The sequence below is a fragment of the Scyliorhinus torazame genome, chromosome 7 (genome assembly GCF_047496885.1).
Source record: "Scyliorhinus torazame isolate Kashiwa2021f chromosome 7, sScyTor2.1, whole genome shotgun sequence".
In the NCBI taxonomy this organism is placed as follows: domain Eukaryota; kingdom Metazoa; phylum Chordata; class Chondrichthyes; order Carcharhiniformes; family Scyliorhinidae; genus Scyliorhinus; species Scyliorhinus torazame.
The window spans coordinates 294,130,166-294,151,233 of record NC_092713.1 but is presented as its reverse complement, the minus strand read 5'-3'; the positions used below and the strand labels follow the sequence as shown (position 1 = coordinate 294,151,233).

The 21,068-nt window shown below is 49.4% G+C and overlaps 1 protein-coding gene across 1 annotated transcript in view; it reads left to right on the top strand.

The window, feature by feature from the left end:
* LOC140427104 (cationic amino acid transporter 2-like) overlaps nt 1–21,068 on the top strand; it is a 74,820-nt gene that overhangs the window by 46,144 nt on the left and 7,608 nt on the right. Inside the window, exons 10-11 of the mRNA XM_072512618.1 lie at nt 830–996; nt 4,544–4,652. Coding sequence (XP_072368719.1) covers nt 830–996; nt 4,544–4,652 — 276 coding nt within the window. The remainder of the gene's footprint in view (nt 1–829; nt 997–4,543; nt 4,653–21,068) is intronic.

Genomic DNA, 21,068 nt, shown 5'->3' with positions numbered 1-21,068 from the left:
GAATGGCCCAGGAAACGGACATGCTCCTTTTTAGCTGCTCACCCACTCTGTTTCTTGCAGAGTTAAATAGAATTGTGTACTTTTTAAGCAGTATTGCAATGAGGGGATTAACTTCTGCTGTGCACTATTTCTAGCACAGTTTGTTTGCATTAAATCCCTTCATGTGCTACATGAATTGCAGTTAATGCATTCAGATAGCATAGTGGTTAGCACTGTTGCTTCACAGCACCAGGGTCTCAGGTTCAATTCCCCGCTTGGGTCACTGTCTGTGTGGAGTCTGCACATTCTCCCTGTGTCTGAGTGGGTTTCCTCCAGGTGCTCCAGTTTCCTCCTACAAGTCCCGAAAGACGTGCTGTTAGGTGAATTGGACATTCTGAATTCTCCCTCCGTGTACCCGAACAGGCTCCGGAATGTGGCCATTAGGAGCTTTTCACAGTAACTTCATTGCCATGTTAATGTAAGACTGCTTGTGACAATAAAAAATATTAATTAAAGATAAACACAGAGTCTACACATTCTCCCCATGTCTGCGTGGGTTTCCTCCGGGTGCTCCGGCTTCCTCCAACAGTCCAAAGATGTGCAGGTTAGGTGGATTGGCCATGATAAATTGCCCTTTGTGACCAAAGGGGTTAGGAGGGGTTGTTGGGTTGCGGGGAATGCGTGGAAGTGAGGGCGTAAGTGGGTCGGTGCTGACTCGATGGGCCGAATGACCTTCTTCTGCACTGTATGTTCTATGTTAGAGGGAATGAAACCCTTAGAAAGCTATCTCTAAATCATTGTTCATCGTGACAAAGGCTATAGATTGACTCTTAATTGCTCTCTTGTTCAGTCATCTTAAGTTGCATTCTAAGTGGAATGACCAAATTTCGGCTGGAATCTATCGTAGCAGCAGAGACCGGGAGCATTGGTTGCTTGGTGCCTGTCCTATTGATATCAGCAGTTACAACGTTTATCATCTGCAGGCAGCCGCAAAACAAAGTGAAAGCTTCATTTATGGTAAGGTGATGGTGGAGATAAATAAAGTAAATTCGCCGTTGTCCCAGATGACCATAGACTGGCAAATAAAAGTACTGTCAGCTCAGGAGGAAAATACTTCTTGATTAAACATTTCACTTTACGTGGTGAATTACCTCACCAGTTTTATTTTTAATAGTCACCACGAAAAAATTATCTTTTGAAGAATGGAGGAATTTCAAATAAATAAGACTACAGCAATTTTTTAAATTCTTTCTTGGGATGTGTGAATCACTGGCTAGGCTTGCATTTGTTGCCCATTCTTACGAGCCGAGAGAATCTCTTGAAACATTGCCATCCTTTTGACTCTTCGGTCATGGCTTGCGACATCTGTGAGGGTCAGAGGAGAGTTAAGAGTCCCCCATTAATGTGGGTCTGCTGTCACCTACAGGCCAGACCAGGTAAGGATGGCAGATTTCCTTCCCTAAAGGGCATTAATAAACCAGATTGGATTTTATAACAATTATTGAGACTGAAACTAGCTTTCAATTCTAAATTTATCAACGAACTGAATTTCAATTCCAGGAGTTGTCATGAATCCTTGCCCCCAGAAGATTGGCCTGGGCCTCTAGATTACTTGTCCAGTGACATCTCTACTATGTCACTGTCTGCCCTTGGACTACTTGTGTTTATATTGGGCCTTTCAAATCCAATATCATTACCTCTCGAGTTCACCAGAGTACACCTCCTGTTTTTTTCTTTCATGCTGTCCCCCCGTGACATCATCCAAAAACACAATATTGGGTTCACAGATGCACTGACTCCACCCAGGTTTACTTTGCAACCATCTCACACTATCCGTCCACTGCCTCTGACTTTTTTTCAACATCCATTATTGGATGAGTAGAAATTTCCAATTAAATATTGGGAAGGCTTGACAGAAATTCTGTTCTTTAACCATTGACTCCATTTGTTTCCTTGACCATTGTCTGAAGCTGAGCCACTGTTCACAATCTTGGTGCTTTATTTGACCCTGAACTGAATTTCAAGCTCAATAACCTCTCACCCATCAAAACCACCTAATTTCATTTTCATAGCAACATCCATATGTGCCCTACCTTAGCTTATCTGCTCCAAACTCATCCATGGCCTTGTTACTTCAAGACTCAAATGTTCCTATGATCTGGGGCATCATGGTGGCATAGTGGTTAGCCCAATTGCTTCATAGCTCCAGGGTCCCAGGTTCGATTCCCGGCTTGGGTCACTGTCTGTGCGGAGTCTGCATGTTCTCCCTGTATCTGTGTGGGTTTCCTCCGGTGCTCCGGTTTCCTCCCACAGTCCAGAGATGTGCAGGTTAGGTGGACTGGCCATGATAAATTGCCCTTTGTGTCCAAAATTGTCCTTAGTGTTGGGTGGGGTTACTGGGTTATGGGGATAGGGTGGAGGTGTGGGCCTGGGTAGGGTGCTCTTTCCAAGAGCCGGTGCAGACCCGATGGCCTCCTTCTGCACTGTAAATTCTATGATTCTATCTCCTGATCAACCTCTCACTTTGCACCCTCTGTGAACTTATGCTCATCTAAAACTCTGCTTTCCATGGGCAGCATGGTAGCATTGTGGATAGCACAATTGCTTCACAGCTCCAGGGTCCCAGGTTCGATTCCGGCTTGGGTCACTGTCTGTGCGGAGTCTCCACATCCTCCCCGTGTGTGTGTGGGTTTCCTCAGGGTGCTCCGGTTTCCTCCCACAGTCCAAAGATGTGCAGGTTAGGTGGATTGGCCATGATAAATTGGCCTTAGTGTCCAAAATTGCCCTAAGTGTTGGGTGGGGTTACTGGGTTATGGGGATAGGGTGGAGGTGTTGACCTTGGGTAGGGTGCTCTTTCCAAGAACCGGTGCAGACTCGATGCGCCGAATGGCCTCCTTCTGCACTGTAAATTCTATGATATGATTATATCTTAATTCGAATCAAGTCCCGCTCACCCATTACCCTTACACTTTCTCACCTACAGTGGCTCCTGGTCTGGCAATGGCTCAGCCACTGAGTATAGTGGAGTCACCAGCACTAAGAGTATTCAAATGGTCATTGGCTAGACATATGGACGATAAGGGAATAGTGTAGATGGGCTTTAGAGTGGTTTCACAGGTCGGCGCAACATCGAGGGCCGAAGGGCCTGTACTGCGCTGTAATGTTCTATGTTCTATATTCAAGTTAGAGACTGAAAGATTTTTGGATACTGAGGGAGTCAAATGATATGGGGATAGTACAGGAAAGTGTAGGAGAAGTAAAACAGCCCTGATCCTGTTGAATGGTGGAGGAGGCTCAAAGGGCGGAATGGCCTACTCCTGCTTCTGTTTCTTAAATTCTTATTCTTGTTAAATCCCTCCATGCCCTTTTCCATCTCTGCAATCTCCTCTAGCCCTGCAAGCCTCTGAGTTCTCTGTGCTCCTCTAATTCTGACCTCTTGGGCATCCCTTATTTCCAATGCACTACCATTGAGCTACCAAGTAGGGGTGGCACGGTAGCACAGTGGTTAACACTGTTGCTTCACAGTGCCAGGCAATAACTGCTCCAGCGCCGTGCTGGCCCCCAAGGGGCCAGAATCGGTCATCCCCGCACCCATTTCCGGGACATCACCTGAAGACAGTGAGGATCCAAAGATTTCTGTCAAGGCCTCAGCAATTTCCTCTCTAGCTTCCTTCAGTATTCTGGGGTAGATCCTATCAGGCCCTGGGGACTTATCTACCTTATTATTTTTCAAGATGCCCAACACCTCGTCTTTTTGGATCTCAATGTGACCCAGGCTATCTACACACCCTTCTCCAGACTCAACATCCACCAATTCTTTCTCTTTGGTGAATACTGATGCAATGTATTAATTTAGTACCTCGCCCATTTCCTCTGGCTCCACACAAGATTCCCTTGCCTATCCTTCAGTGGGCCAACCCTTTCCCTGGCTACCCTCTTGCTTTTTATGTACATGTAGAAAGCCTTGGGATTTTCCTTAACCCTATTTGCCAATGACTTTTAGTGACCCCTTCTAGCCCTCCTGACTCCTTGCTTAAGTTCCTTCCTACTTTCCTTATATTCTACATAGGCTTTGTCTGTTCCCAGCCTTCTAGCCCTGACAAATGCCTCCTTTTTCTTTTTGACAAGGCCTACAATATCTCTCGTTATCCAAGGTTCCCGAAATTTGCCGCATTTATCCTTCTTACGCACAGGAACATGCCGGTCCTGAATTCCTTTCAACTGACATTTGAAAGCCTCCCACATGTCAGATGTTGATTTACCCTCATACATCCGCACCCAATCTAGGTTCTTCAGTTCCCGCCTAATATTGTTATAATTAGCCTTCCCCCAATGTAGCACATTCAACTAGGACCACTCTTATCCTTGTCCACCAGCACTTTAAAACTTACTGAATTGTGGTCACTGTTCCCGAAATGCTCCCCTACTGAAACTTTCACCACCTGGCCGGGCTCATTCCCCAATACCAGGTCCGGTACAGCCGTACTTCATTAGAAGATCTATATTTCACAGCTATCAGGCCTGGTTCATCTTTCCTAATTTGTATGTTTTTCTGTATTTGAAGGTGCCCTGTCTACCATTCCTGCCAATGTTCAGTATTTTGGTAAACATTTACCTGATGATGCAGTTGAGTGCAGACACATGGATTCGCCTCTCTGTTTGGATGGCAATCGGTAAGATCATTGCAGTTTAAAAAGTTAATATTACGTTTCAGTGAACCTGCATCACTCCATATTCTATAATAGGGACCAGAAAGTTCCTTTCAAATGATTTTGAATTGATTTGCTTGGACACGTTTAATTTCCCGAAACAATTGCAGGAAAAAACATTAGGCTGTTCAAGACCAGATACAGTGAGATTTTCTTCAGCAAAATCTATGTTGACTCAGTGTCGCATGTGGCGAACGTACACAGCAGTGGAGTTTGGAGGCAGAACCGCCGCTGATACTGACAACCCTGCTGGCACAAGATAGGGCAGAACACTGGGCAATGGCTGACAATTGACCTTTGTAGAGGAGACTCAACATTTTCTGAAATAATGAAGGAAGTTGGATGGCATTGTGCTGGTCCAACAATGAACTGGGTGCGGCTGTACAAGCGGGGCGGTCAGCATCTGAAACAGAGTAGGACTAACTAGTGGGTTGCTAGTGGGTTTGTGAGTGCTGTTGGGAGGAGTTTAAACTAATTTGGCAAGGGGAGGGGACGCAGACTGTTAGCAGAATAAGGACACAGTATGGCATAGAAAAGCAATCAGGTCAGAGGGAATACAGCGGTAGTAAGTTTCAGGAGAGTAAGACAAGGCTGAATGGCCTCTACTTTAATGCCAGGAGTATTGCAGGTAAAATGGATGAGTTAAGGATGAGGGTTGACACGTTGAACTATGATAGAGTAGCCATCACGTTGACGTGGTTGAGGGAGGGGCAGATTGGCTGCTCAATATCCCGGGCTACAGAATCATCAGGAGAAACAGGGGAGGGGGCAAACGAAGGGAGAGAATATTGCATTATTAGTTAAGGAGTCAATTATTGCAGTAAAGAGAGATGATATCTTAGGAGTGGAGTTAAATGAAGCTTTGTGGGGCAGCACGGTGGCGCAGTAGATACCAATGCTGCCTCACGGTGCCGAGGTCCCAGGTTCAATCCCAGCTCTGGGTTACTATCCGTGTGGAGTTTGCACATTCTCCCCGCGTTTGCGTGGGTTTCACCCTCACAACCCAAAGATGTGCAGGCTAGGTGGATTGGCCACTCTTTTGAGGTCCACCAACAAAACAGAAGAAAGGAAAACAAACTGAGGGACAAAGCAAAAAAGGACCGCTCCTGTTAGGGGCACTGCCCAAACATAACAAAGATCAACGGAAACTTAAAAAACATCAAATAAGAGTGCAGTTAAAGGGGTCAATAAAGCAGCCCAACCCCTGCGGTGCCCACCGGGCACGGAAGGCCCCGATGGCGCCCGTGGACACCGCGCCTGTGGACACCGCATGCTCCCTTTCCAGGGACACCCGGCCGCGAATGTAGCCACGGAAAAGGGGCAGACAGTCTGGAAGGACGACCCCCTCGGTTGCCCGCTGCCTATAAATGGCACGCGTCGCCAGGCCCAGGAGCAGGTTCACAAGGAGGCCCTCCGCCTTCCCCGCCCCTCTCCGCATCGGGTGCCCGTAGATTAGGAGTGTGGGGCTGAAGTGTAAACAAAACTACAGCAAAAGATTGGTTAGAAAACTAAAAAGGGAGTGCAGCCTAAAACATGTAACATAGACATGGTCCACGGACTCCACAAGGCCGCAAAAATGGCAGGCTTCTTGGGAGTCTGTGAACCGGTGCAATCGGTGATTGTACGGCACTGTTGCATGCAACACCCTTGACCCCAGGTCCCCAAGATTAAGGGGGAGGACTCCTCCCTAGAGGGACCTCCAGTAGGGACCTCCGCCGCCTGACGGCAACAAGGCACGCCATGGCGTGTCCGGACCACGGGCGAGGGTAAGGAGGTGAAGGGTGTGCAGCAGCAGCCCATACAGGAAGCCCCTCCGCGCAGTGCGAAAGGCACGGAGGGTATTTCCATGAGGCGGTTAGGATTGTGGGGCACCAGCCCCCGAGGGAGGTTTCGGAGCCTGGGACCAATGTGGGCAGCGATTCGGCCAGACGGGATACCACCACACACCTACGCATCCTCCAAACCACGACTGCCATCGGGTCCGAGCACGACTGTTTTGAGGTCTCGGACGGCATTGGCTGCGAACCGGATGTCCACCGCTGCAAGTTGTGCTAACTCATAGGGTGTCATCCAGCCCACTCCTCTGCCAGCCAGCACGTCCCCAATCCTGGTCAACCCAGCAGCCGCAGCTCGCTCTGCCAGCCACTCGAAATGGTATTGGTGGAGGTGCGGATTCCTGAGCAGCGGCTCCCTGACGACAGCCACCACTCCTGACGGGGGGGAGCTGCGGTGCGAGGCGACCATGTTCCAGACTTTGAGAAGGTCCTGGTACAAGATGGCAGCGCCTGCAGAGGGTAACGAAGACCCTGCAGATCTATGAACAGAAATTGCACGTCATAATTCAGGCCATGCATCTACAAGCAAAGTCAGGGGGAGGGGTCAAAGTGACCAGCCGGTACCACAACCTGGAGGCTTTCCTCTGGTTTATGGCGAGAACTCGACCCCTGTAAGACAGCACTCGGAGCAGTCTTGTCCAGCGTCTCAAGCGAGCGGCGACTTTGGTCTCCAGCTCCTGCCAGTTTACCGGCCAGGATTCCTCAGCCAGGCAAAGATGGACTCCCAAATAGAGGAGGCTGGTCTTGCTCCAGGTGAAAGGCCAGAGCTCCTCTGGGAGGGGGTCCGTCTGCCAGTGACCGACCAGAACTCCGGAACATGTGGCCCAGTTGATCCTGGCAGAGGACGCGTCGGAGGACACAGCCTGGCACTCTCGCATCCTCCGCAGGTCACTGGGGTAAGTGAACATGAGGAGCAAGTCATCAGCGTAAGCCGGAAGGACTACCCCAATGCCCGGCCCACGCAGAAGCAGTCCTGACAGCCACCTCCGCAGGAGACGCAGGAAAGGCTCCACGCAAATAGAATAAAGCTGGTCAGACAAAGGGCAGCCCTGACGCACTCCTCTCTCAAAGCGAAGGGGCGCCGTCAGGGACCCGTTAACCTTAACGAGACACTCTGCGGCAGTGTACAGATGTTGGATCCAGGCGACAAATTGCATCCCGAACACGAATGCTTGCAGAGCCCCGAATAAATATTCGTGATCCACCCTGTCGAACGCCTTCTCCTGATCAAGGGACAGGAAGGCGCTCGACATACCAGCCCTCTGGGAATGATGGACCAGGTCTGTTATTAGTAGAGCAGGGAAGGCCACTGGAAAGTATGAACATTGGTTGAATGTACAGCATTCAGGGGAAGGAGTCAAGACAATGGATTGGGAAAACGAAGTTCAAAAATGGAGCGCACAGAAACGCAGTGCCAGTTCAGATAGTACATCGGATAGTGAACAGGTCCGCAGGAAAAGGTCGAGAACTATTGAAAGGACATCCCACAGCAGAAGGGAAAGATCAAGCAGTAGCAGTACAGAACAAGATACCAGGCGGGAAAGGGGACGTAGTTTATCAAGATCTCGGAACATGAGTAAGACTACGAATACTAATAGGAGTAGAAGCCCACATGCACGTGAGATTTTGGTGGCTTCAAATAAATTAGATGAAAAAGTTATCAAAGAAGCTAAACAGCAAGAATTGCATAGTTGGAGTGAATTTGGGGTATACACGGAAGTACCGGATAGGGGACAAAGAGCTGTATCCCACAGATGGATTTGCACGGAAAAGGTTCTTCCGGCTGGAACTTATAAGGCAAAGGCCAGGCTTGTGGCAAGGGGATTTGAAGAAAACTTAGAAGATCAGGATTTAAGGGTAGATTCACCTACAGCAGGAAAGGTTATTTTAAAGATCTTCTTGGCTCTATTAGCCACAAAGGCATGGGAATGCAGATCTATAGATATAAAAGCTGTCTTTTTGCAGGGGCATCAGCTCCAGAGAGACATTTTTCTCCGTCCTCCTAAAGAAGCAGCTAACACAGAAGGGGTGCTCTGGATGTTGAACAAATGTGTATATGGATTAAATGATGCATCTAGAGTCTGGTATTTTTCGGTAAGGTCAGTTTTGTTAAAGTTTGGCTGTTGCCAGTTGAAAGCAGATCCTGCAATGTTTTACTGGCACTATAAAGGAAATCTTTCTGGCATTTTTATGATGCATGTCGATGATTTTTTGTGGAGTGCGACTAGTGATTTTGAAGCTATTGTAATCTCTGGTTTGAGGAAAGAATTCAGGGTTGGAAGTCAGGCTTCTGGTGCATTTAAATATATTGGACTGGAAATTGGACAGACTAAGTTAGGGGCAACTTTACGTCAGCAATCTTATTTGGAAAGCATCAGCCCAATAGCAATAAGTCATGGCCGAGTTTCACAAAAAAAAGCAATGGTTTCAAAGATAGAAAAAGAGCAACTGCGAAGTTTAATTGGGCAACTGAACTGGTTAGGTAGACTGACTAGAGCGGACGTGAGTTTTGATGTCTTAGAGTTGAGTACAAAAATGAATGATCCCTAAGTGGAAGACATAATAAGAGCAAATAAAGCGTTAGCCAAACTAAAAATGCAGGAGTGTGTTTTGAAGTTCCCGGTTTTAGGTGACCTTAAGCACTTGAAACTCATAGTTTATAGTGATGCGTCGTACGCAAATTTATGTGATGGGGTTTCAAGCGCAGGAGGTTTTATAATTTTCCTTTTGGGGAACAATGGTAAATGTTGCCCACTTGTGTGGGAAACAAAGAAAATAAGGAGAGTGGTAAAAAGCACTTTGGCTGCTGAGACGTTAAGCCTTGTAGAGGTGGTGGATATGGCCTTTTATATAAGTATGATATTGACAGAAATTTTGGGATTAGGGGATTTGGGTAATATACCTATTGACTGTCACATTGATAATAAATCCCTGTGGGAAAATGTGCACTCTACAAAAAGTGTCAATGAAAAGAGGTTACAGATAGACATCGTAAGTTTGAAGCAGATGTTGGACAGAGGGGAAATAACAAAAATTAAATGGGTCGACAGGAGCTATCAACTGTCAGACTGTTCTACGAAAAGAGGGACGAGTTCACAGAAACTTTTGGATATTGTTAATGAAGGGCGCTTGTTTCTGTGACTGTTTTTTTTTTTCTTTCTCGTCGACACAAAAAAAAGGGGGGGGGAAATCATGCGGGTGTTTTTGAGTTTCTTGAAATTTTGTTTTCACCTAATTATTTTTTTTCTCCAAGGAAAGGGAGACTGTTAAGTATTGGGTTAAGAGACATTGCAATTAGTTGTCTCATTTATGTTAAGTATCCATTAATTGACACTGATATGTAAAGGGGCTTCAGGTGGCCTCTGTCAGGTGATGTATAGTTAGAGCTTTGTACAAAGGCTGTTGGAATGAAATAAATGGGTGTTTGTGAAAAAGGAACAGAACTTTAGACTCTTCATTATCACAGCAACTAAAACGTCTAACACAGGAAACGCTCGTCCTCCAGCAGCAGGTTGTTAAAATGCCAGTACGCGGACCGCGACTGAGCGCGAGACAGGGTGAGCCCCGCCCACACGAGATGATGGTCCGAGCAAGGCACCTGCTGCACAGAGGCCGTCGGGACACGGGGCAGGTACGCCCTTGAAATGTAGAGGCGGTCGATTCTGGGCGCTCCAACCCCAGGCCTCACAAAAGTGAAGGCTCTGGAGTCAGGATGGAGAGTCCGCCAGACATCCAACAAGTCAAAAAACCCGACCAGGTTCCTTAACTTCACCACCGCATGAGAGCTGCACTGGGTACCGAGGCGATCCTTTGTCCCGAGGGTGCAATTAAAATCCCCCCCCCCCCCCCCCCAGGACGATGCACTCGCCCGCGGCGATGGTGCCAAGATGAGTGGACACTTGTTCGAAGAAAGTCGTCTTCTGCTGGCCAGCCTGGGGAGCATGGACATTCACAAAGTGAAATACCTCGACCCCCTCGATGACCGTCAAGTGCAGCAACCGGCCTGGCACTGACTCCTTGACCTCCAATATCTCCACTGAAAATGTGGGGCCAACAAGATAGCCACCCCGCCTAAACGTGAGGTTAAGTGACTCATGTAGACCCCCCCCCCCACCCCCCCACCCGCTACTCCAGGAGCCATGTGGCTTTGTCTCCCGGAGCGGTGTGGGTTTCTTGCAGGAAGCGTGCCGCATACTTCCCGTTCCGGAGGACCGAGAAGTTCTGGAACCTGTGGAGCGCGTCCCTGCTGCCGTTAATGTTGAGGCTGGCTATGGTCACCTCCATGTCAGTAGTAAAGTGCTACCTTCACCTTTTCAGTGCTCGGAAGGGGCAGAGGAGAGCAGGCCCCTCTGCTCCCTCATGAGTCCGGCGAGGAAAGATTTCTGCCAGCGCTGCTCAGAAGCCTCACAGCCCCCTGGCGTTATAAAGAGGAACGCCTCTGGGGTGCAAAATGGCACCGGGCGGAACGGGCCCTCGGGGCTCTCGCTCGCACGGCTGCGACAGCTCAGGGGTCAATAGATGATGGACTTTGTCTAATCTCTTCCGGGGACTCGGTGTAATGTCGAAGTGCAGGGGTCGGGGCGCCACCCGCTCTATTCCAGGGGGTGGTCATGATGTTTCTCCATTCGGCACTGCGCCGAAGAGATCTCCATTCTCGCAATGCCCCGCTTCCCTCAACACTTTGCCCCCCGGTTCGAGATGTTGCCGTCTTCTGCGCCGGCCTGGGAGCACGCACATCACCACCCCCCTCCACCCCTTAATGACCCGCGGCAAAACGACGACGGGCCCGGTAGCCGATGCTGAGGTGATAATGGGCCCTGATGAGCTTGAGTGTCCGCGGTGGCCCCCAGGCCGGAGTTCTGGGGCGCAGGGGTCTCTCGGCTGACGGGTTTGGGGGTATTTGCAGCCGATCCCCGCCTTGCCTTCTTTCGGGCCTTGCCGCCTGGTGGATGCCCTCCCTACTCCACTCAGGCAGCCGACCAGCCAGTCTGTGCGAGCACGGTGTCCCCCTGTAGGATTGGGGTGGTAATGCCAATGGAGAGGGAGGGGCCGGCGGTGCCACTCGCAGCCACCTTGGTGTCAGTGGTGGCTTTGGAAGCGGGGCAGTTCTTCCGTACATGCCCCACCTTCTTGCAGGCGTGGCTCTGCAGACCAGAAGATGCGGAAGATCTCCCCTAGATGGGAGATCTCGAATCCCCCCTCTAATATATCCTCCCGGGCCAAGCGGATGAAAGCCTGGCGCCAGAAGAAGTAGATGTGCCTGAGGGGGGCGTCCTTCAGGCCGATAGTGAGCGGCGCTACCTCAGAACGGACCTCCCCAGTAGTTTGACATGGGGGAGGAGGAGCTCGGTAGGAAGGTAAGGCGGGACATTGGACAATATGACCCACTCAGCAGTGGCCTCAAGAGGGTCCACTGCCAAGTAGGTCCCGTCCACTGCGAGCCCCTTTTCAAGGACTAGGTGAACCGCCCTCTCGGCCCTCAGGAAGAACACGACCCCAGCTATTGCGCGAATGCACGGCTCTATGGTGATGGTGAGGTGAGCGTAGCATTTTACGCCCAGTTTTCGGGTCAGCAACCGGTAAGGTGGCGGGGCTGCGGGAGCACTGGACGCCGAGGAGGCTACCATCCCCAGATAGGTGGCTCTGGTCGGCCTTGCCACTGGCAGAGGTGGAGTAGCCATCAGAGCAAGTGCCACGGCCACCCCATTGAGGGCTTTGTCGCGTTGGAATTTAATTGACAAAATAGATAGTGGGAAGGGGGTTGTCAGGGGAAGGGCGAGGTGGAATGATGTACTCTCCCCCTTGGAAGGTATACAGGGGAGCAAAGCAGGGAAGGGAAGAGAAGAGAGAACAAGGAGCCCTGTTGGAGGAGGTCAGCAACACAAGAGGGTGGGGCACTGTAGATGGAATGGTGCCCGAGGTGAGAGACTTCTGAGACTCCGGATGAAGCTGGAGGGTGGGAGGATTGGGGATCTTCAGCCCAGGAGGGGCCCAGCAAAAAAAACCCACAGTCCGTGCTCCGACACTAAGGTAAGTGACGCTGGGTTAAAGAAGTCTTCAGCCCAGGTTGGGCTCAGCAAAATACAGTCTGTGCTCCACCCTAGAATGACCACCCAATGGAGCCGATCTCCTCCCTGCTGGTGTAAGGGATCTTCAGCCCGGGAGGGGCCCAGCAACCACTCAATGTCCCCTTCCTGGAACAAGCTCACTAGACAGAATGAGGAAGGCCTGACAGTTGGGAGAACAGGGCAAGGCCGGGCCCTCAGCCCGGGAGGGGCCCAGCTGGGCAGGGCCGGGCCCTCAGCCCGGGAGGAGCCCAGCTGGACAGGGCCGGACCCTCAGCCCGGGAGGGGCCCAGCTGGGCAGGGCCGGGCCCTCAGCCCGGGAGGGGCACAGCTGGGCAGGGCCGGGCCCTCAGCCCGGGAGGGGCCCAGCTGGGCAGGGCCGGGCCCTCAGCCCGGGAGGGGCCCAGCAAACCAACAGTACAAAGGGGCTTTACTCACACCTTGTTTTGCAACCTCCTTCCTGTTGTTGTTATTGTTGTTGTTGTTGTTCCTTCTCTCCTTCCTCCTTCCTCTCTCCTCCCTCTCTCTCTCCTTCCTGCAGGCAAGTCAGCAACAGCCAGCACTCAGCAACAGAGACAGAGAGCAGCTGCAGCCACTCTAGGTGGATTGGCCACGCTAAATTGCCCCTTAATTGGAAAAAATTAATTTGGTATTCTAAATTTATAAGAAATATAAAAGGAAAAATCAAGCTTTGTTGGTAGAGCTTAGGAGTAAAAAAGGGACAGTCACAGTGCTTGGTGTTTATTATAGACCCCCAGATAGTCAGTGGAAAATTGAGGAGCAAATATGTGCACAATCTGCAGAAGTGTGTAAAAATAATAATAAGGCAATTATAGTGGGTGATTTCAACTTTCCCAACATTAACTTGGATAGTCATTATGTTAAGGGCTTAGATGGAGCAAAGTTTGTAAAATGTATACAAGAGAATATTTTAGCTCAACATGTGGAGGGTCCAACAAGGGATGGTGCAGTGCTTGACCTAATTCTGGGGAATGAACATGGACAGGTGGTTGATGTGATGGTGGGGGGGCATTTTAATGATAGTGGCTACAACATGATGCAATTTAATTTGTTATGGACAAGGAAATAGACAAATTGCAGAAAAAGGCCTTGGATTAGAGGAGAGCAGACTTTAGTAAAATAAGGCAGTATCTGGCCCAGGTAGATTGGAACAAGTAACTGGTGGGGAGATCTAAAGAGAAATGGGGAGCATATAGGCCCAACATATTCCCTCTAATAGGGAGCAGTAACAAGCCCAGAGAACCATGGATGACCAGAGATATTCAGGGTACAATGAGAAGGAAGAGAGAGGCTTTTAATAAGTGCAAGGGGAGCAACTCAACAAGGGTATTCGTGGAGTACAGAAAGTGCAGGATGGAGCTTAAGAAAGCAATTAGGAGAGCAAAGAGGGGACATGAGAAATCTCTAGCTGGTAAAAGTAGAAAAAATCCCAACATATTCTACAAGTATATCAATGGGAAGAGGATCACTAGGGAAAAAGTAGGGCCCATTAGGAACCAAGGGGGGAATCTGTGGGTGGAGCCAGAGGACATTGGTAGGGTCTTAAATGAATACTTCACATCTGTCTTCACCAAGAGAATGAGGAGGCAGATATGGAAGTCGGGGAGCGAGAGACTGTGAGGTTATTGAGCAAGTCGTCATAGGGAGGGAGAAGGTATTGGAGGTGTTGGTGGGCTCAAAAGTGGACAATCTCCAGGTCCAGATGAATTATGTCCCAGGCTGCTGTGGGAGGCAAGGAAGGAGATTGCAGGGGCCCTGATCCAAATTTTTAATTCTTCTCTGGCCACGGGAGAGGTGCCAGAGGACTGCAGTACCGCGAATGTGGTCCCACTATTTAAAAAAGGCTGTAGGGATAAACCAGGGAACTACAGGCCAGTGAGTCTCACGTCAGTTGTGGGGAAAACTCTTGGAGAAAATTCTGAAGGAGAGAATCTATGTCCACTTGGGGAGGCAAGGTTTGGGGGAGGTCGTGCCTAACAAATTTGATAGGATTTTGAGGGAGGTCATGCCTACCAAATTTGATAGGATTTTTTGAGCACATGACTAAGTGTGTAGATGAGGATAATGCAGTTGATGTCGTTTACATGCATTTCAGCAAAGCATTTGGCAAGGGAGAATTATAAAGAAGGCACATGGGATACAAGGGAACTTGAGAAGGTGGATTCAAAGCTGGCTGAGCTGCAGGAAACAGAGGGTGATGACAGACAGATGCTTTAGTGACTGGAAGCCAGTGTCTTAGATGACTATGTGGGGCATAGGATCAGTAAGTTAGCGGATGACACAAAGATAGGCTGGGTGGTTAACAGTGAGGCTGAGAGTCTTGGGTTACAGGAAGATACAGATGGGATGGTCAAATGGGCAGAAGAGTGGCAGAAGGTGAGAGGTTTACACTTTGGAATGCGCAATTTGACAAGGAAATATTCAATGAATGGCACCACACTGGGAAGTCCCGAGGAACAAAGGGACTTTGGCATGTTTGTAAATAGCTCTCTGAAGGCAGAAAGGCAGGTTAATAGAGTGGTGAAAATGTGCCTTTATTAATCGTGGCATAGATTACAAAAGTAAGGAAGTCGTATTACGTTGATCTTTTCTCTACACCCTAGCAGTGACTGTAACATTACATTCTGTAGTCTCTCCTTCCTTCCCTATGTACGGTATGTGTTATCTGCAGAGCATGTAAGAAGCCATACTTTTCACTGTATACTAATACATGTGACAATAATAAATCAAATCAAAGTCATGTTGGAGTTATATAGAACATTGGTGTGAGGCCACGTCTGGAGTATTGTGTGCAATTCTGGTTGCCACATTATAGGAAGGATGTGATTGCACTGGAGGGGGTGCAGAGGGTTTCACCAGGATGTTGCCTTGGATTGAACATTTTAGTTATGAAGAGAGGTTGGATAGGCTTGGGTTGTTTTCGCTTGAGCAGAGAAGACTGAGGGATGACCTGATCAAGGTGTACAAGATTATGAGGGGTATGAACAGGATGGATAGGGAGCAGCTGTTCCCCTTAGTTGTGATGTGTTATGTACTCTGGGATAACACAGGCTGCAATTGGATGCAGCTTTAACCAAAAGATACTCCAGACCTTGAAGTTAGTTCAATCTGATTTATTGAACCAGTAGCACAGTTAGCACAGTTCTCTATGAGTTTGACTCTCTGCTAACCTGAGTGTGGTTACTCTGTCTGACTGAACCTGACTAGCTCTTAGCCATGTGCTGGAGGTGTGATACTGTACATACACCCTGACTCACTCTGTAGATGTTCATCAGTGGAAAGAGGTGGAGTGTGAGTGCCTCGTGCCTTTTATAGTGAGACACCACCCCTGAGTGTCCTGCCTGCTCATTGGTCATGTCCTGTTCTCTGTGTTCATTAGCTGCCTGTCTGTATATCATTATCTGCATGTCTGCATATCATGACATTTTGAAGAGTCGGTTATGAGGGGACACAAGTTTAAGGTGAGGGGTGGGAGGTTCAGTGGGGACTTGAGGGAAAACTTTTTTAGCCAGAGTGTGGTGACGGTCTGGGACGCATTGCCTGGGAGGGTGGTAGAGGCCACATTGTTTAAAAAATACCTGGATGATACACTTGGCGCATCTTAACATTTGAGGCTCTGGGCTGCAAATGGGACTAGGGTTTACAGATCAGGTGCCTTTCATGTGGCGGTGCAGACTTGATGGGCCGAAGGGCCTTTCCTGCACTCTATTTTGTTGTGATTCTGTGATTCTGTGAACTGTGGCATGGAGCAGCAGTCAATCATGGACCGGAGATGAAGGGAAAAATTATCCCCCCGCACTTGGCCCATCGCCGATCCCGTCGCCAGGGCAGTCATGGGAGAGCCCCAAAATGGGCTTTGTGCCAGACGCTGAGTCGATGGTAAGTCACCTGGCACAAGGGCATGATCCAGGTAATCATATTTAAATGAGCCATCAGGTTCAACTAAGTATGCGTGGCCTGTCTGAGGCCTCATTCTCAGGATCCCGGGCGTCACTGGCTGCACTGGCGAGACCTCACTCGGATGCGGGTTAGTGCAGGTCTCCACAAATGGAGACCATGCATGATGGCCACACTGGAAGGCTCCAATGGCCCGAGTGCTCGGCACTACCAGAGTGCCAGGTAGACTTACCAACCTGCCGGGGCTCTGGAGGCAGTGCCCAAATGGCAGGTTGGCAGTGCGCAGGTGTCAGGTTGGCACTGTCAAGGGACGGGAACAGAGGTGGGCCATGCCCATGCAAGGTGGGAGTGAAAGGTGGGGGCGGATAGGGACGCTTATGAAGTGGCATCATGAAGGGTGAGGAGGTGAAGGGGGGTCCTGAAATGGTGGGGGGGGAGATCTGAATGGCAGGCATTGAAATGGGGGCACCATAAAGGTGGAGGGACCTTCAGCTATCCCATAACGTAGGACTCTCACCTGGAGGGATGGTGATGCCCTGGTTCCCACAAGGATGGTCAGATGTGGGGCAGGATCACCCTCATGCCCGGATAGTGGGGTGGTGGGGGGGGGGGGGGGGGGGGATGCTCACGCTAACTTTTTGTGATGGTGGGAGGTTGCCTGAGGGGATCAAGGGTTGGGGGTGTTGCCCACTTCTGTCGGGGTGGGTGGGGGGGGGGGGGGGGGGTCGCATTGTCCGTGGGTGGGGAGCCCTCAACCTCACTTTGAGATTGGGGCACCCTTTCAAATAGCGCCCCGATCTCTGAGGAGCTGGTCTTGCTGGTGAGTTTAGTTCCGCACTATAGAAAAAAAATTAAAGTGTGGGATTTACCAGTGAGAAACTCCCAAGCTCCAAAAAAAATGACTAAGCGTGGGGGAATGCCGGTTTGCATGTTACCAAAAAAGCCAGCACAAATCACCCTATCAAACTCACCCCAAAATGACACAGCCCAGGTCTTCACCTGTTGAGTTTTGTGACCTCAGTAATGTCATCATGAGGAAATGCCAAGCAGAGATCAAAGTTGCAATAATGTTGGGATTATTTCAGAAATAAACTCTGTAATGAAGAAAGATTATCTTCAGTCTAGGAGCTGATGGAGTGCAATTGCAATTCAGATGGTTCGGGAATCACAAGTTAATCATGATTTCACACAAATCTGCCATAAAAGTTTTTGAAGATGTTTATATTTTCACGCCCTTTTCTTTGGACACTTCAAGGACACTTCAAAGGCAGCAGGGCAGTACAGTGAGTAGCACTGTTGCTTCACAGCGCCAGGGTCCCAGGTTCGATTTCTGGCTTGGGTCACTGTCTGAGTGGAGTCTGCATGGTCTCCCCATGTCTGCGTGGGTTTCCTCCGGTTTTCTCCCACAAGTCCCAAAAGACATGCTGTTAGATGAATTGGACATTCTAAATTCTCCCTCTGTGTACCCGAACAGGCGCCGGAATGTGGCGACTAGGGGATTTTCACAGTAGCTTCATTGCAGTGTTAACGTAAGCCTACTTGTGACAATAATAAAGATTATTATTATTATCCCATGCACCATCTTGAGCTGAGAGTGTGAGTGCAGGAAAATAGTGCTGTTCTGTAATTGACAGTGAGGAGATAATTGAAAGTAGCCCAGGATGACAATCTTTCTAATTGCCTGTCCTGCTTACACTCTGAATTCTCTGCCTTTGGCTTTCTGCACTGTCCCAGTGAGTTCAACATAAGCTTGACGATTGGCATGTTCTTCTCCAGTAAGCAGTGAGAGACTGCTGGATTACCATGCCGACAGAAAGGTTTGAAGGCTTGGCGTCAACTTAAATTTTTCTTCCTGAAAAATTGGAGCCATTGTCAATTTTACCTGCTTTTGTTTCTCTCTCTGCCCACAGCCACAGTTATTCAGCTAAAGAAAAAAACGTAATCATAGAATCATAGAATTTACAATGCCGAAGGAGGCCATTCAGCCCATCACATCTGCACCGGCTCTTGGAAAGAGCACCCTACTTAAGCCCATGCTTTCATCCTATCCCCATAACCCAGTAACCCCACCTAACCTTTTTGGACACTAAGGGGGAGTTTAACACAGCGAATCCACCTAACCTGCACATCTTTGGACTATTGGAGGAAACCGGAGCACCCGGAGGAAACCCACGCAGACACGGGGAGAATGTGCAAACTCCACACAAACAGTGACCCGAGGCCGGAATTGAACCCGGGTCCCTGGAGCTGTGAGGCATCAGTGCTAACCACTGTGCCACCGTGAGACATTTCAAAGCACTTTGTGACCAGCGATGTACTTTTGAAGTCTTATGACTCGTATCAATCCGAAACATACAGCTGAATTAGCATGTTTTCAAAAGTAGATATGTGATAAATGACCAGATATTTAATTTCATTTATATTACTTAAGGGGATAAATATTGACCAGATCAACTGGTGGGAGGGGCATTGGGGGGGGCGGGGGGGGGGGGGGGAGGTACTTCCCTTGGGCTCTGTTACATCCACCTGAGAGAACAGACAGGGTCTCAGTTTAACACTTTATCCAAAGTGGATTATTGATTTTCTGAAGAGGGGTTTGAAACCACAGCTTTTAATTCAGAGGCAGGAAAACAATCATTGGTGCCTTGTAAATAGTTTTACATTACCAACTCTGACCATTTCTAGCTTGAAATTGCAGTTACGGTCCAGTAGAGATCACAGTGCTTCAATCTGCATTTTACAATTAGTCTCCTGCCCCCCTAACTCAGGACCTCCCCAAGATGATGGTCGCTGCAGCAGTGTAATTAAGGCTGGAAGTGACACAAGGCCACTGATGTGTTTGGTGCTCTGGATCCGTGGAACACATACAGGCCACCAACACTTAAAATAGTGCAACACTATTTTATTTAGGTGGAAACTGTTGAACATACTTTCACTGTGGGTTAACACGATGTTAGATTAAACTAAAGACCTATGCCTGTCCGAACCAGTCTATGCACTCAGCATATGGTGAGGACCTGTGCTGTAAGCTGTAAGCTCTGTCCTTCGAGGAGGCTGCATCCCGCGTGAGTGGGAACTCTGATGCCCCCTGTCTTTATAGTGAGTGTGCTCTAACTGGTGATTGGCTGCGGTGTTGTGTGTGTTGATTGGTCTTGCTGTGTGTCCATCAGTGTGTGTACTGGTGTATATTATGACATCCCCCCTTTTATAAAAGAATGTATGTGTGTGGCAATAAATAATGTATGGTGAGAATGTTCCTAACTACGTGTGGGGTGCGAAGACATATTTACAGGACTACGTACATGAGAACTAAGCTATTTACATGGGAAGGTGCCTGGTGCAGAGAAGCAGTATGCAACAAGAATAACGAGGTCAACACTATATACAAAGCAGGGAAATGATCAAACAAAGCAACAAAACAATTCAGAGAGTCTATAAGTCCGCAAAGTTCATAAATTAAGTCTCTGAGGTGGGCGACGAATTCTGGTTGACCGCCTCAAGGGTGGGTCGAGAGCCGCCGATTGAGGAACGGGCTGGACAGCGTCAGAGTCAGGGGGATGCAGAATGACAGGGAGCTCCGCATAGTCCGTGGCAGGGTCAGCAGGAGGGCAAGGCGACAGTGGAGGATCACGTGGCGAGCGTGGAACGAGACAAAGGGCGTATCGATTGTGGCGCAGAATAGAGCCGTCCGGTAGATGAACCAGGAACGAGCGGGGGGCCACCTGCTGAAGGACAACAGCGGTTGCAGACCAGCCACCGTCCAGAAGATGGACGCGGACGTTGTCATCTGGAGCCAGAGCAGGGAGATCAGCTGCACGGGAGTCATGAGCCGCCTTGTGCTGTGCACGAGACAGCTGCATCCGGCGAAGGACTGGAACGTGGTCGAGGTCTGGGACATGGATGGTTGGCACCATCGTCCTCAGGGTACGACCCTTGAGTAACTGGGCTGGCGACAGGACAGTGGACAGTGGGGCGGAGCGATAGGCCAGCAAGGCAAGGTAGAAATCAGACCCAGCATCGGCAGCCTTGCATAGGAGCCATTTGACTATATGTACTCCCTTCTCCGCTTTGCCGTTGGATTGGGGGTACAGGGGGACTGCATGTCACATGGGCAAAATTGTACCGCCTGGCAAAGTTGGACCACTCCTGGCTGGCGAAGCAGGGGTTATTGTCTGACATAACCGTGAGCGGGATGCCGTGTCGAGCAAAGGTTTCTTTACATGCACGAATGACTGCAGACGAGATGATGTCGTGCAACCGAATCACCTCCGGGTAATTCGAAAAGTAGTTGACGATCAGGAAATAGTCTCTACCCAGCACGTGGAACAGATCGATGCCCACTTTGGTCCATGGTGACGTGACCAACTCATGAGGCTGCAGGGTCTCACATGGTTGGGCCGGCTGGAAGCGCTGACAAGTGGGGAGTTGAGCATTGTGTTGGCTCTCATGTCCTCATTAACGCCGGGCCAGTACACTGCCTCTCGGGCCCGTCGGCGGCATTTTTCCACTCCAAGGTGGCCCTCGTGTAGTTGTTCCAAGACAAGCTGGCGCATGCTATGCGG